The sequence below is a fragment of the Osmia lignaria genome, chromosome 13, assembly GCF_051020975.1.
Source record: "Osmia lignaria lignaria isolate PbOS001 chromosome 13, iyOsmLign1, whole genome shotgun sequence".
In the NCBI taxonomy this organism is placed as follows: Eukaryota; Metazoa; Arthropoda; class Insecta; order Hymenoptera; family Megachilidae; genus Osmia; species Osmia lignaria.
Window position 1 is genome coordinate 2183623 of NC_135044.1, and position 15943 is coordinate 2199565.

Sequence of the window (15943 nt, forward strand, 5' to 3'; positions counted from 1 at the left end):
TTGTTTATCCTTTTCCTACTCTTTATGGACCAGGGCTTCCCTTTGCAGCTATTTATTTTCTTCATTCTTTTCATTGAACTTGCAGGGACTACTCCCACTCACTGTATCCTCGAATCCTTTGTATTCCTGCATCCCTTATATCCCTTATATGTATAAGCTCTTTTCCAGTAAGAAATCGTTACAAATTTAATTCCTTTTTTTTGCTTAGATCTTTCGAAATTTTCGAAAAAATAGCGCCCTCTAGAGGCAAAAATGTGAACTAAAATCTCGACCTCGAATCAGCGCCATCTGGTTTTTGAAAAAGGAACTAAATCAAGCAGAGATTTTAGCCCTCTATCGGCAAAAATGTGAACTAAAATTTCGACCTCGAATCAGCGCCATCTGGTTTTTGAAAAAGGAACTAAATCCAGCAGAGATTTTGGCCCTCTATCTGCAAAAATGTGAACTAAAATCTCGACCTCGAATCAGCGCCATCTGGTTTTTGAAAAAGGAACTAAACCAGGCAGAGATTTTGGCCCTCTAGCGGCAAAAATGTGAACTAAAATCTCGACCTCGAATCAGCGCCCTCTGGCAGTAAAAAGAGGAACTAAATTTCGCAAAAATTTAAATTTAAAATTATTTTTCACGAGACTTTACTTACCTTTACTTACCTTTACTCGAACCGGTGGCCGTAAGTATATTATTTATAATATATTTATTATGAGGGTTGAAAGAATACAAGAGATCCACGGGGAATTCAGAAGTGTAAAGGATACAGAGATGTAAGGGATGCCGAGGTATAAGGAATGCCGGCATATACGAGATGCAGGAATATAGGGAATGTAGTGATATAAGGGATGCAGAGATGCTAAGGATGCAGACATGTAAGGGATGCAGTGATAAAGGCCTTGTGACAAAAAAATAATAAATAACTGGGAAGGTTGAGCCGAGGCCCGAAAATAGGGGTAAAACATATTTTAACATATGGAATTAAGGTAGTGATAGATACGACCGGATTTATCGAAATATAAGACATAGATAAACAAAAAATCGCGGATCAATGAATGCACGATAGCGATGGATTTAATCGGAAATAGGAAAATATAAGACCTAAAAACCAAACAAATCGCGAAATAGTAATTGCGAGATAGTGATGGATATGACTTATAATAGTGAAAGACCTAAGAAGAGTATAAAACATTGAAAGATGGAAGTATAAGAATATACCTAAACTGATTTCTTATCTGAGTTTGCATTTCGACATTATGGCATCCGGGATGTCAGAGACCCCCTGAGTGTCGAGTCCTCGAAAACAAAAGCATGTCCAGTCTTCTATCATCTTCTACATCTGTAGTTACTGTCTGTAGACAGTGTTGATATGTGTTGATATGTAGTAGAACAGGATTATTTGCTTAATAAAAGACAAGTTTCAATTTGTTTTACACGATGGCGACGTTCGAAGTACTGAGGAAGGAATATAGTGTAAGAGTTATGGGAAACGATATAATCACATATAATTGATTGTAATTTCGAGGTTATACGGTTTATGTTATTAATGATATTTTATTTTGTATTTTAGGATTATTTACAACAGTGTTTTAAAGTGTCAGATGTACAAACGTTTCAAAAGAAGTGTACTGAGCGATGCGCAAATGAAGGTGATAGGAAAGCTGCTATTGATCAAGCATTAAGGGACACTCTTCTTGTAATATTATCTGAAAATGCATCAAGCAATGTACAGTTACTTGAAACTTATATCACATTTTGTATTGAATTATGCAAAAAAGATTTAGCAACTGCAAGTATGCCAGTAATGTTACTTGGTGATATTTTTGATTCCATGACATTGGATAGATGCGAACAACTCTTTACTTTTGTTGAAAATAATGTTGTCGTATGGAAGGAAGATTTATTCTTCAGTGCTTGTAAAAATAATTTATTAAGAATGTGTAATGATTTGCTTAGAAGGCTAAGTAGATCTCAGCAAACTGTGTTTTGTGGAAGGATTTTATTATTCTTAGCCAAGTTTTTCCCCTTCTCTGAGAGATCTGGTCTTAATATTGTTAGTGAATTTAATTTGGAAAATTACACAGAATTTGGCTCTGAAAAATCAGAAGGAGATGATTTAGAGCAAGTAACTAAAGATGAAGATAAATCAGAAAGTAAAGTGCCAATTGATTATAATTTATATAGAAAATTTTGGGCACTGCAAGATTTCTTTAGAAATCCAAATCAATGTTATATGAAAATGTATTGGAAAGTATTTTCAGCAGTAAGTTTCAGCTACATTATTGGAACCATAAAATTATATGTTGTAAAGAAATTTTATATTTTTCCATTCATGTTTTTCTAGCATGCTTCAAGTGTGCTATCAGCATTTTCATCTTTCAAATTGGAAGAACAACGTTCTTACCCAGCAACATCTGTCAAACTTGATACTTCAATGGAAGGATCTCATAAAGAAACTCCTTATTTTGCAAAATATCTAACAAATCAGAAATTGCTGGAATTACAGTTATCAGATTCCAATTTTAGACGATATGTATTGCTGCAATTTCTCATTCTTTTCCAGTATCTTAATAGCACTGTAAAATTTAAAGCGTAAGTATCTGAATTTGTACACACTCCTTTTGTACTTGGATTACATTACATTTGAATTCACAATTCCTCTTGATAGAATTGCACATTTCTTATGAAATATTAGTAAAACGATTTTGAAAGCTATAAAACGATGTTTGTTTTCCAAAGCTTCCTTGCCAGTGGCTATGAGACAAGGTCTGCTTTCCTTAAATAGTGTTTTGAACTATTTTCAAAACAGAGTCTCAATAAATTTTGTCATTTTTAAGTGAAACACATGAACTGAAGCCTGACCAAGTAGATTGGGTAAAAGCAACCACGGAACAAGTGTACGCCTTGCTGACAGAAACGCCTCCTGATGGCCCGGCATTTGCGGAAACTGTTAAAAACATATTGAAACGTGAGGAACATTGGAATGCGTGGAAGAATGAAGGTTGTCCACCATTTAAAAAGCCAGCTCCAGATTCTAGTAGTGATATAGAAGACGTAAGAAAACCAAAAAGACCGAGGCAAAGAATCGGGGATGTTATTAGAGATGCTCAAACAGTAGGAAAATATCATATGGGAAAGTAAGCATGCAACTTTTACAGTTTAAAATATTTAACATTTTATTATATATTTAATTAAATTTAATTGTTTCATAGTCCAGAACTCACAAAACTGTGGAATTTGTGTCCTAATAATTTGGAAGCATGTAAATCTAAAGATAGAGATTTCCTTCCATCTTTAGAGACATATTTCGAGGAAGCTATTATGCAATTAGATCCCAGCGCAATGGTAGATGACGAGTATAAGTGAGTATATTCTTTTTATTTACTATTACAAAATAAATGGTTTAATTAAATTATTACGTTATAGGAAAGTAAATGATGGAAATTTCGGTTGGAGGGCATTAAGATTATTAGCTAGACGCAGCCCTCACTTTTTTGTTCACGGAAATTATCCTATTAATAAACTTCCGGAATATCTTGAAACGATGATTAAAAAAATTGCCAAAGATCGTCCAGTAAGTATATTATTTCCGTTTTGATAGTTGTATTGTTTTTATGCAATTGTTGAAATACATTATTTATTATTATTAAAGCAGACGCAATCAGATATAAAGTTAGAAACGGAAGAAACACCGCCGTCAGAAGCAACCGATCAGGAATTCTCTGAAGACGTTCTAAAGCAGGAAAGTGAACAAGTTGAATCTGAAAATACTGATACAAAATCGCGAAAATTAACGAAAGTTACTCCTGAAATGGTGGCAAAGTTATCCGAAATTCTCAAAGGCGATTGGAAGAAATTAGCAACGAAGCTTGGTTATACAAGTGAAGAGGTAAGTATACAATAAAGAAAATTGAATATATTATAAAGAAAAATTACGAATAAATTTATATACTTACTTCCAGATTACATTCTTCCAAAGCAAACCAACACCATACGAACAGTGCAAAAATATGTTAGAGATTTGGGCAGAGGAAGATGTAGATGCGTCTATGGAGAATTTAGCTTATATTTTAGAAGGTTTAAAATTCACAGAAGCATTGGCTGTTTTAAAATCTTAATTATCATTTCGAAAAGTATGTGTAAAGATATGTACTCTAAAAAATTGTACAGTTTATGTGAATTAAATTTTTACAATTTTTTTAAGGATACTCTTTTTATTAAATTACAACCATTCTCAGAATCCTGAATTTTAACCATTCCTAAAAATAATTAAATGATACAAGGTATTGAAAGTCCAGTAGATATAGTTTTCGCCATTTATTTAGAAAGACAATAATAAAGTGTACAAATAATACAAAATTTTGAAATGAAACGGTCCTCGGTGCAAATTATACTGAAGGATAGTTGATTTTATAACGTTACGTCAAGATCTACGTACGGCATCGAGGGGGATATTCATTCTCCGATACAAAATACGTATTCGCCAACAAGCGTGCTGACAAACTTAAAAGTATAGACCGACGATCTTTCTACTTAATCATAATGAATTGATTTAACGTTAGTAATATATCGTATCTTTGAATTATAGACACTGACTTAGACTGGATTTATGCTCGATGTAAAAGCAGATACCAATTATGATTTAAGATAGCGGCAGCTCTTAACAATGGACCATTATAAACTTCACGTATCGTAAGACTTAAATTCCTGAACGACTTTAGGATTTCTTAAAGAACAATTCTCCTTCAATGTGATAAATTTTTACCCAAGTGGGTTCGAACATGTTAATTCCACAATAGAGTATATACTGTACCGTTGAGTGGTTCTGACAATTTCTTCAATTGTACACACCTGTTAGGCCAATTTATTTATAACGACTTTACTTGCAATTTATCCCTTTGCGAGCTGCAACTTTATTCATTGTACAATTCGTATCATACTGATGCATCGATCACGAACGATACAAGGAGCATAAATCTGGATTCCGAATTACGGAGAAACTCAATAATGGTCTTTTGTGGAATCCTTCTTAATCGACTGGTTTCTTACATCTAACATACACACCCATATGTATTGGCTAAAGTGTAAATGCAATTTGATCGCGGATACGAACCCCGACTTTTTATTTAGGTCGTTACGGCAGCCCGTTTAGTTTACGTTCTTTTTACTTTTCTCCTACATTTTTGTTTCGTTATTTCTTAACAGTTAAATTATGACTCGGGGTGCGACCAATTTTGGCCACGCTTCGAAGAATCTCTTTTCACAGTAACGGTTTAAGAACTGGACGTTTATCGTGACGCAGGGTAATTCCTAATGATTCCGACACGTTCGATCAATCCGGCACTCGACAGCGATGGATCAAGAGCACAGGCAATCGATATGAAACACTGATGAACGATGTTTAGACGATCAGTCTTATTTCTTAAAGAGAGAACGAAAATTCGTGTAAAGCGTTGGCTAATAACTCGCGATTATAACCTTTGGAATTACAGATACAGATTTTACGCTTTTTAGAAACGAGATCATCGATGATCAATGTCTGATAGTGTGTTTCATCATCGATTCGAACGATGCTTAATTTCCTTTTATTGCTTTTCACTCGTCCATCAGACAGATGATGATCTCGGTTTCTATTTACACAACAACGAGCGAAACTGTTTGTTTGTTGCTGCTGTTTACGTTATAATTAGGGGCCAGGATGAGATGAGTTAATTCTCCATCAGAGCATCCAAGTATTCCTTGTAATCGTTCTCCGACATCTCATCCTCCTCTTCCTCAACTTCGGCGTTCCTCCTCCTCCTTGTGGTCTCGCTGGTCACCTCTATACAGAGCAAAGCGAACTTGTTGTCACAGGAGTAGCGAACTTGTTCTAACAGGCGTCCTCCTGTTAAAGGCGATCCTAATCCGTAACGATCAGAGCTACTCGAATGCCAAGCGTCGCAGTAGGTGTCCATTGCCCGATCTCCCAATTTATGGGAACCGTGCCACGCTACCTTTTCTGGCCTGAAATGAAGAACGAAAACAGTTATAAATTAAATTTACATGTCAGAATCAAATGCCACTTGAGATACTTCAACTTATTGTTAGTCACGAAGTTTGCTCCTTCAGCGTTAACTAAAATATCAGAAATTTACCATGCAAAGTCAGTTAGGATGTTCTTTCCATTGAAACTGTAGATTCGAGGATTTTGAGAGAAATATGCTCCGTTCCCGTTGAACATTTCTTTCCAAGAGTTAAACAGAACGTCTCCCTGTAAACATGGACAGGAATGTTTAAGAAAAATTTTTATGATTATGTCCGAAATTTAGATTCTAAATCACCTTTATGTTGACGATAGGAAGATCACGGTCCCCGAGTCTTACAATACTGTCGACATTTTGAACCCTGGAGCTGAGGAACGCGCGGAATGTACCCCTTAGGCCAGCTCGTTTTGCTTGTCGATAACAGGCGTAGTCAGCCCCCCGTACACCGTGCATATCGCCCGTAAACGGTTCATTCAGAGCTGCCATTCGTAGCTGAAAATCGAAATTACATTCTTGTCAAAAACTGAACTTTATTGTTACATTTTCGACCGGTTATCGAGCGCGTTATTTGCCATCAATAACCGAAAGCATTTCACTCAATTGAATTAAAAAGGGGTTGTTCAGGACTATTAAAGATTTTTCTAATATTACAGTTAAATATTAAAAGTTATAATAATAAATACACAAATTAAAATCGAAGGATTTTACTAATTCCAGAATGATTAAAATTGCATCTACCCTTGTTATGGGTAAAATAAATGTAGCTGAAACTGAGAATTCTAGTTTTTTAATCTTGAAACAGGAAGATTGAAAAGAAGCAGTGTTTCGTTGGCTTTTTACAGAAAAAGTGATGTACCAATGACTTACCATTCGTGGATACCACTTCGAAGCAAAAAGGAAAATTTCATTGGAATTAAGTAATACATTAGTTCGCTTCTTATCAGTAACGTTTTACAGGATTAAGATAGTTACTCACCCCTGTACCATCTGCTTTTACGGGTATCTGGTTGATCAAGTTGGAAGCCTCGAAGGGTGGATTCGCTGGGGGCGGCGATGTGGTCGGTGGTGCTGGGGTAGTTATAGGCAAAAGTGTACCTAACTATACAGCACAAAATAAATATTTAGAATTAAATTGACTCTGCCGTAACATTACCATCTGTTAAATAAATGTGGAAGAAGAAATATTAAAGATCCTCGATGAAACCAATTTCCAAATACTTATAAATAGTTAATAGGAAAATACGTAGAGAAATATGAAACACGATAGAAAATAGAATTTTATACTAACTGCAATGTATTGCCAGCCATTGTTCACTCTAACAAGTAGCGCTTGTTCGTCAATGATATAAGCCAATGTACCAACTGGACTCACAGCGGACATCTGAAAGGTAATATTACTTAACTGTTATTGCAATTCGTGTGGGATTAAACTTGTTAATATCGTAAACAGTTTACCTTTGTCATGGCTTCTGTATTCTGGAAAGTTACTGCACCTGGTACAATCTTTGTTGTACTTTCTAATGGACCTCTGGTTGCAGCGGTTGCAGCACCTATAAAACATTTCGGTCAAAAAATAAAGATATTAAGTACGTACTAGAGAATTTAAATAGTTGTGTCATATAAATAACGACGGTGTTTTTATGAATATATTAAAACTTGTTATAATGCTTTTCTTAAAAAAAAAGAAAAAGAAGAAATTAGATAAAATTTAAATTATGTCAGTAAAGTAATTTGTTTTTTAAAATAACTATACAATATTTAATTTTCAGCATTACCTAAGTGTTCCTTTAGTTCTTTCAGTTGTTTCAGTTCATGAAGGGCCTTCAATTCATCCAGGCTAGTTCTGGCTCCTTGTGATACAAGGAATAAAGAATGTTTTATTTTTACATACAATTTAATATAAAAATCTACTGCTCTGTATTCATATTCAATTAAAATAATAATTATTATTAAATCTAATTAATTACGTAGTAAACTTTTATCGCAATAAATGGAGTTCTATTATGTACAGTTCCTCGTGTTTAATTATATATAAATTAATAATTTACCTTGTCTAACACCGTAATAATCTCTTTCACCAAAGATATGACTTCTACCAATTCCGGGCTCTCCTTTCTGTCCAATCAAAGATAGCCCAGGTGGTCCTGGTGGTCCAGGAGGTCCTGGGGGTCCAGGTACTGGAATGTAGTTCCCTTGCGACGGTGGTCCAGGTGGTCCAGGAGGTCCTGGAGGTCCTCTTTGACCATCTCTACCAGGTTGTCCAGAAATTCCAGGGAAACCATCGTCCCCTTTGTCACCTTTTACCTGTACATCGTTCAATAATCAAATAGAAGTTTTTAATTCAATTGAATTCTCTATGTAGAACGAAAATATTCGTCTAATACAAATTGTTATAAAACTCGAAACGTATTCCTTGCTGGAAAATAATATAAATGCATCAAATTTGCCTTATATTTGCATGGCTTTTAAACCAAACTGTAGTGAATTAAGCTCTGCCACGCGCATTCGGTCGTACTTGTCAGTTGTCAAGGATGTCGAGGAAATTTTCGACGAGTTTCTGTTCGGGGCGTCGAATAAATTGAGTCGCGGCTTCGGTAGCCGAGAAAAATAAAAAAGAATAAAAAGAGAGGCAAGCGTCGAGCGCACACTTGCATTAATTCCTGTCATTCCTCGAGTTTTACACCTTGTTCAGTGTACAGGATGTTGTACGTGGTGATCTACGATCACGGTTATAAGTTCTGCGAGCTTCTTCCTGTGGTCGTTTCGGCCAAAAATATCCCTGTCTGTTAAATTTTTTTTACTTTAATTTCATCCTCTAACAGAACTCTTGTTTGCGTCAAATTTTTTACACGTAACGTCATCTTCAATAATGTTCAAAAGTTTGCCATGGGAATTATAGATCATCGTATACATCTTCATTTTTCATCTGCCAGTGCCTAGATAGGATCAAACATTTTTCTGATATTACTATTCTTTACCGAGCATTAATTTCAATCTTAAACTTCCATTAGGTCGTCCTAAGTATCCATTGGTGTTTATTGAAAATAATATGAAATACAAAATTAAATTGAAACTGGGGCTTTCTCCATGGTCCGCCAACCGAGAGAAAACATAATACAAGTAAATAAATGAAGCTTCTTAAAACTTTAAATTAATACTAAATCAAAAAATAAGTATGAAGAATCATGGGCAAGGTACAAAATTGGTTTGGTTATTCAACGAGTTAACGATTCCACAAGTTTCATCAAGTTTATATGAAATTTCGTAAATGTCCAGAAACTGTGGATGGATAGTATAAATAAATTGTATTCGACAGATTACGTGAAAACAAGTATGACGTTAGTTTGAACGTAACGTGTTCCCCAAGAGCATCACTATTGGACGTTCGCAGTTCTAGATTTTGACGAGAAACTGTAAATTGTACTTACACCAACGGAAACTCCGTAAGGGCTCGGTGTACCGGGTTCTCCTTTTTCTCCCTTGGGTCCTACCGGTCCAACAGGTCCAGGAAGTCCAGGAGTTCCAGGACGACCCTGTTAGAAATAGTTACCGATATACAGAGTTCGCGTCCTACCTTTCCGTTCATGAATATTCCACGTTCATTAACCCTTTAATTAAACTCGCGTGCAGGTCAATCTAGCATACATTCGTTCGATTACTTTGATTTCTAATTTTCTAATCTAATTATCACCCCTTACGCTGTCATTCGTAGTAATTAGTTGATTAATATGATTTTGAAGTAACTAATTAATTATTTGATTAATATCTAAATTACGTACATTTTGAAAAATTATTTTAATATTATTGAGCGAATACATCACCTAATACTTACTTTCATACTATTCTGTACTCAGCATTGAAAAAAGATTATTATGATTTTAGAATTATGAAATTTATACATGTAAAAGTATAATTATTAAATACTTTATAATAGCAAAACACCATTTTGTTTAACCTTAGGTATACAATCTTTATTTAAATAAACAATAATAGTAAAATAATAATTCTTTGAATTTTTTTTCTCTATCTAAAATGAAAATTCAATAGTAGTATAGCGGAAAAATTGATCGATAGAAAAATAAATTGTTCTCTTACCACCCATCCTGGTAATCCAATTTCGCCCATAACTCCAGGCTTCCCAGGTGGTCCTACAGGTCCCGGGTGTCCCGGTTCTCCAGGACGTCCTCTTCTACCTCTCTTCCCTTCAGCGCCCTTTTCACCCTTGACAGTGATGTAATCGCCCGAGCTTGCTATGGCTGTGGCTCCTGGTGGACCTCTCTCACCTTTTTCGCCCTTTGCTCCAACGCTTCCCGATCCTCCAGGAACTCCATCCTTGCCTGGCTCGCCTTTGTTGCCTTGAGGTCCTTGAATACCATTCACACCGGGAATTCCGGATGGACCAGAGTCACCTTTATCTCCTTTCTCGCCTTTGGTGCCCTTATCCCCTTTGAACCCACGGGCGCCAGCTTCCCCTTTGTCACCTTTTGCTCTTAACACTAATTAATCGAACAAATTAAACAACACAATCTTACTGATATACAAAAGCGGAAATTAATTATTGTGAAAACGCAAATCGAACAATCGATTGATCAAACACTGCAGTTCTCTTATAAACATATTACGGATTGTAACAATAATAATAACATTGATTAATAATGCGAATTCATCGATGGATTGAAATATCGATGAATCAATAATGAGAAAACATTATTAGTACAATATTTGTAATTTGAAATGTGACGATTTATTAAATGTAATTTTATAAATAAAATGCAATGACTTGAAAAATAATAATGATTAGTCATTTTGCAATATTCATTAAATGAATCTCCTAGATATAAAATGGAAATTAAATTTGCAAAAATCAAGTTAACTTTGACAATATTAATATTAATAAAATCGATTACCATGCTCATTACTGTATAGTAATAGCAGAAGGTCATGTAACATAATAAATTTTATTTTTCATATCTCACCCGCTTCTCCAACATTTACACCTCCAGGACCACTAACTCCAGTTAGACCTGGCGGGCCAGGTGCTCCAGGAGGACCAGGTTTTCCTTCTGGCCCTGTGTCTCCCTTATCACCTTTCTCAGCTGGCCTTCCATTTTCACCTGGCGCACCAGGAAGTCCTGGTGTTCCAGGAGCGCCAGGTTCACCCTTGAATCCTTGAATTCCTCTCGGTCCTTCTTTTCCATGATCACCTTTCAATCCTTTGTGCCCTGGTTCGCCTTTGTTACCTTTGGCACCAGCAACTCCTGATTCCCCCTTTGGTCCTGGACTTCCTGGAGTGCCTGCTTCACCTCTCTGGCCTGGCAGCCCTGGTCTCAACGTAATACTATCCGTCTGAAATTTTAAAAACCGAAATCTTTTTTTTTTTTTCAATAATACTTTTAGCAAAGAATATGGTAATTTATAGAATTATAAACTTTAGGATTGTCAGATTTATTAATGATAAATAATACATACAAGGCTCCATATTTCTAGAATAAATGAAATTATTAAATTCACAAATGGTTTTGTACAAAATTTTATTAACCACTAAGTAAAATAGAATGATTCTAAAACAATGTAAACGGTGAACGGAGCTTCTGTGTCGAATGTGCTCTAAATATGGAACGATTACTCACCCTATAAATGCCACGGGGTTTCCAACTGGGCTGCATGCGCATAATAGTCGAAATTTCTCTGTTTAATCATTGGTATAAGGTCGTAAAGGTAAAAGCAGTCGTTCGACCCGACATGCCACCTGCCTGTTTGTATCGTCTAATGATTGCTGTCGAACAATCGCCGTTCAAACAATTCTCTACGTTCAACGAGCACACTCTCAAAGGTTCAATTGAACTATTACCCTATTCTCAGTTTGTCTACTACGAGTTGTTTGAGAAGCAAACAACTAACAGAGACCATTCTGTTAAAATTATTGAATGATTGGAGAACTCGTTGAATGGGTTACAACAGGTACTTACACAATGTACAGGGTGTGCAAGATACTATGGTGCTATGACTTTTCATACTTTCGCCACTATGGGCAATTATGGTTGCTATATTTCTCATTGCAACATTGCAGAAATTAAACGGGGGCCATGGTGGGCCTGTACCCCCAAAAATGTGATCTGGTCCCTCTAAATTCTAGGATTCTAAAGTTCTAAAATTCTAATATTTAAAAATTCCCAAATTATAAAATTCGAAGACACCAATATTCCAAACTTCCAAAATTTTATAATTGAATTTATTATACAGAAGGACGGTATGAATCATTATATTGGCGACAGATAGAACCGCATCGGTGGGCGTTGATTAAACGGCTGTAGCCGTTTGTCCGAAACGAACATCGTACGGTTAAAAATTAATCGACGTTCGAGGATTTGCAGGAAGTTTAAAATTGGTGTGGAATTGCGGTGGAAAAAAAAAGCACAGAGTGAACGGGAAAAGCGGGGTCGGATCCTTTAAAACTGATACTGTTACCGAAAGTGCGGATCAATAGCGCACTTTGCGCATTTAATTCGGTCAATGAATGTTTCAAATCGTTCCACCCGATAGACGTTCATTTATTCAAACGTTTACCAGTCTCAGCTTCAGTTAACCGCAATCGAATCGAACATACTCCTCTCTCTTTTCTATCGTCACACGAAAGCTTTTCGATGCCTATTTATCAACGCCAACGTTCGTTTCCTTCCGTGTCATGTGAACATCCTCGAGCCTTTTTAGCGAAACGGTTTCAAACTCGAGGACTTTCTTCAGCTATCAGCGAAAAGCTTTGACATTAAACCTGGGCATTTTTCATCCCGTCTTCCTTCTCTTTTCTCTTAAAAGAAGCTGGATTTTCAACACCTCTTATCGCGAACAAGGGTTTGAAAGATGTAGAATTCAAAGATAATTATTCTTTGAATTTTATGCTACATCAATTTTCATATAAAATTACTGGTTAAGGGATGATTCTAATCTAGAGGGTGTTTAATTTCAGCTTCCATTCCATAAAAATTAAATTTGTAAAATTTTCAAAATATTTATAAAAAAATTTGTTTAAAAAGAAGATGATAATTCTAAAAATTGTTTATTTTATTCAACAATTAATGAATAATAATGGTAGCAGTAGATTCAAACTTTTTTTCAAACACTTCAACTAGTTAAACTGAGAACAATGCTTAATGCTATGTCTGAAGAGGTGAGAATTACGTCTGTAATATTCGTTACGTAATGTTAGACCTAACGCTGTAAATTACCTTCCTAGTAACACCGTAACAGGTAGTTCGAAATGATGAGATTTAGTATGAATAACGTGAAATTGCATTGTTCTACAGGATGAGTTGGCTATGATGAATGGGCAGAAAGTGGAGTACGATTATCTATATTGAAAGCTGTTGTTAACAATAATTTCATTGGACTATTATGAAAATTTTAAATTCAAGTATACTACATTAAAGTGTGGAAAGTTTTATGAAATTAGTTTAACTTTCATCCAGATAATACCGAGTCATTTCTGACCCTTGTTTTGTAGGAAATATGTAAACTGTCAAAGATTTGAATAAAATAAAATAATTTTTGAAATTGAAAAAATAAAATATCTTATGAATGCAAAAAATTAAGTATATTAATTCTCGCCTCTCATGATTTTGATGAGTGTTTAATCCTTTGGCATTGGACTTATCAAGAGCATAAAATATTTTAATATTTAATTAATTTCACCACCGGATAAATGCGTTTATCAATTATTTGTATATTCGATAAAATAATTTACCATATACATAGTTTTGTATTTTCGTCCAACGACTAGTTCTTCTAAGCAACTTACCTTGACGAGTCGCTCACCTGGCTGTAGCTAGTTGGTACAGCCTAGAAATTGGTTTCTGTATTCTCTGGGGAAATCGGACTCCTGTATGTTAGAGCATGAACCGGTACCAGGTCACGTAAGATAACACTCGAGGTTGAAGCGAAATACTTCGTCTGTCGGGGATTCCTGAAGTCCCTGCAAGGTCGCAAAGTCCTCTGGAGGGGTTGACTCAGGGGAATACATGGGTTTGGGGGTGCTTTACCTTAAGTTCATCAGTGACCTTTTTGTACGTCATGTGGTATTATAGCTTCTAATTAATTTGAATTTTATGGTAATTATTTACATCTATTCACATTGAAACCCTTATTTGAAGCCCCCTTAATTTTAATTTAAAATTAAAGCAAAAAATAAATAAATAATGGATGAAATATAAATTAAAGTCAATATAGTGGGTGTACAAATCAATTACGCCTTCTTAATTGCTATTTAAATTTAAATATCTTCCCACGCTTTTGTGTATTTGAAAATTGGTGCAAGAATATAATTAGAAAGGAAGAGCACAGAATTAATTTGACACAGGTATTTTAATAAATTTCGCAATTTAAAATAAAAAAACTTAGAGTTAGTCATTATGACTGATTATACAAATGAAGAAATTGAGCAATTTAATTAAAAAATAAAGATAAGAAAATTTTTAATACTAGGAAACAGTGTTTTTGAAATATTATAATGAAAATGAGGGTCTTGTGTTAGAGAAAGTAAACACTCGCGTTGTGATGCAGTGCCTGATTAAATTTGGACAGTGGCTTGTTTGCGAGGCCAATTAATTTTTATATGACTGAGGAAAGTTTTAAAGAGGCAAATTAATCTTGAAATTAAGGAGCCGTGTTTCAATAACTTTCTTGAAATATCCACTAAATTCGTCTAATGCATTTATAACATTATTTTAATAATTGTTAAAATAGATGGTTCTAATATAAAAATGAATACTATAAAAATATTCTAATATTTTGTTAACTTATTAAAATATTATATTAGAATATGTACTTCAAATCAAATATCGAATTTTTGTTATAAAAATATGAATATGATTTACATTTTAATAATAGAATAGAATATACGTATACAGTGCAGATGGTAACGAAATTTGTAGGGTTTTATTTTAAAATTCGCATAATTAGGTGCGGTAAATTCAAGAATTATCTGCCAAGTATGGCGTGCTTTAAATTATGAATAGCTCAACTTTTGTAAGTATAATTCATCGCAGGGACCGTAATAAATTTGCTTCTAGTTTTTATTTTTACCTTGCGGTTATTAACTAAATTGTACGACAGTTACATTATTACTGTAATAAATCTACAAAATGTGAACTGTTCGAATTCACGTACGAAATAAAACAGAGAAGCTGATAGTGAGAAAACTTTTGTTCTGTAACAATGGTTTATCATTCTCTATAATTTTATGTTATTATTATTGTAAACTACATTATATCTGTGTTACAATTTATAATGCATGATATTTTCGTGTAATTTACTTACTTAAATAATGTAGTACTAACTTTTTTAAATAATAAAATTCTATGATAAGGAAAAGCCCATTAGTTTTGCACACACCTAATTACATCATAGTTTATCTTTGTACATTTGGAAGTGCTAACGCATGAGATTCGTGAAAAAATCATTTCGTTACGTTTAGTTTGTTTCTTCTTTGTTCCATTCTAGCCGGTGGCACACTTCCAAATGCTACGCTGTTAGAACAAAACGGGAGGTCTGACCTCGCCTGCTAATTGTTGAAACATCGGAAGCTGGAAAGAGCTTTGTTCGTTCCCGAGCACTTTAAAACCACGGAAAAGTACGGAAAATCGTTTCACTTCCGACGGCAACTACGGTTGCGGCTATCGTGATAATAATTTCATTGAGTCCTCGTCGTTAGACGAAATTTAATCTCTATTCATCCGCCCCCCTCCGTTCATGTTTGTAAAGCTTCCACAAAATGAAATTTCTTTTTCAGTCACGCTTTATTTTCACTGACCTTAGTCTCTTACTTTTCACCATTGATCTCTTATCAAGTATATTAAACAAATTACAAAGTGGAAAGCTAATTCAAATAAGAAGTTTCTGTACCTAATTGTTAGTACTAGAGGCATACTTGAACAACG

General features: G+C 34.8%; 2 protein-coding genes across 7 annotated transcripts in view; one reads left to right on the forward strand and one right to left on the reverse strand.

Moving 5' to 3' along the window:
* Nucleotides 1-1300: 1300 nt before the first annotated feature.
* On the forward strand, nt 1301-4154 carry Hpr1 (THO complex 1-like protein Hpr1). Of its 2 annotated transcripts, none has more exons than XM_034319390.2 (8): nt 1301-1461; nt 1559-2251; nt 2333-2580; nt 2826-3125; nt 3201-3350; nt 3415-3562; nt 3644-3877; nt 3951-4154. In XM_034319390.2, exons 1-8 carry the CDS (start codon nt 1426-1428, stop codon nt 4104-4106), a joined length of 1965 nt encoding a protein of 654 aa, XP_034175281.1. In that variant the 5' UTR covers nt 1301-1425; the 3' UTR covers nt 4107-4154. The 2 variants fall into 2 exon arrangements, with proteins under 2 accessions (XP_034175281.1, XP_034175280.1); XM_034319389.2 differs by having other exon boundaries at nt 3641-3877; nt 3951-4152.
* Nucleotides 4155-4297: 143 nt separating this feature from the next.
* Nucleotides 4298-15943, reverse strand: part of Mp (collagen XV/XVIII-type protein multiplexin) — a 181324-nt gene continuing 169678 nt past the window's right edge. For 2 of the 5 annotated variants that reach the window (XM_076691758.1, XM_034319120.2), the window contains 13 exons: nt 11642-11671; nt 10988-11357; nt 10107-10507; nt 9440-9544; nt 8060-8315; nt 7787-7861; nt 7467-7561; nt 7300-7392; nt 6988-7110; nt 6879-6893; nt 6309-6503; nt 6123-6238; nt 4298-5991 (listed from right to left, as the gene is read on the reverse strand). In XM_076691758.1, the coding sequence (XP_076547873.1) occupies nt 5697-5991; nt 6123-6238; nt 6309-6503; nt 6879-6893; nt 6988-7110; nt 7300-7392; nt 7467-7561; nt 7787-7861; nt 8060-8315; nt 9440-9544; nt 10107-10507; nt 10988-11357; nt 11642-11671 (2169 nt within the window). In that variant the 3' untranslated portion in view covers nt 4298-5696. The remainder of the gene's footprint in view (nt 5992-6122; nt 6239-6308; nt 6504-6878; nt 6894-6987; nt 7111-7299; nt 7393-7466; nt 7562-7786; nt 7862-8059; nt 8316-9439; nt 9545-10106; nt 10508-10987; nt 11358-11641; nt 11672-15943) is intronic. The other 3 variants (XM_034319124.2, XM_076691757.1, XM_034319125.2) reach the window with 3 other exon arrangements.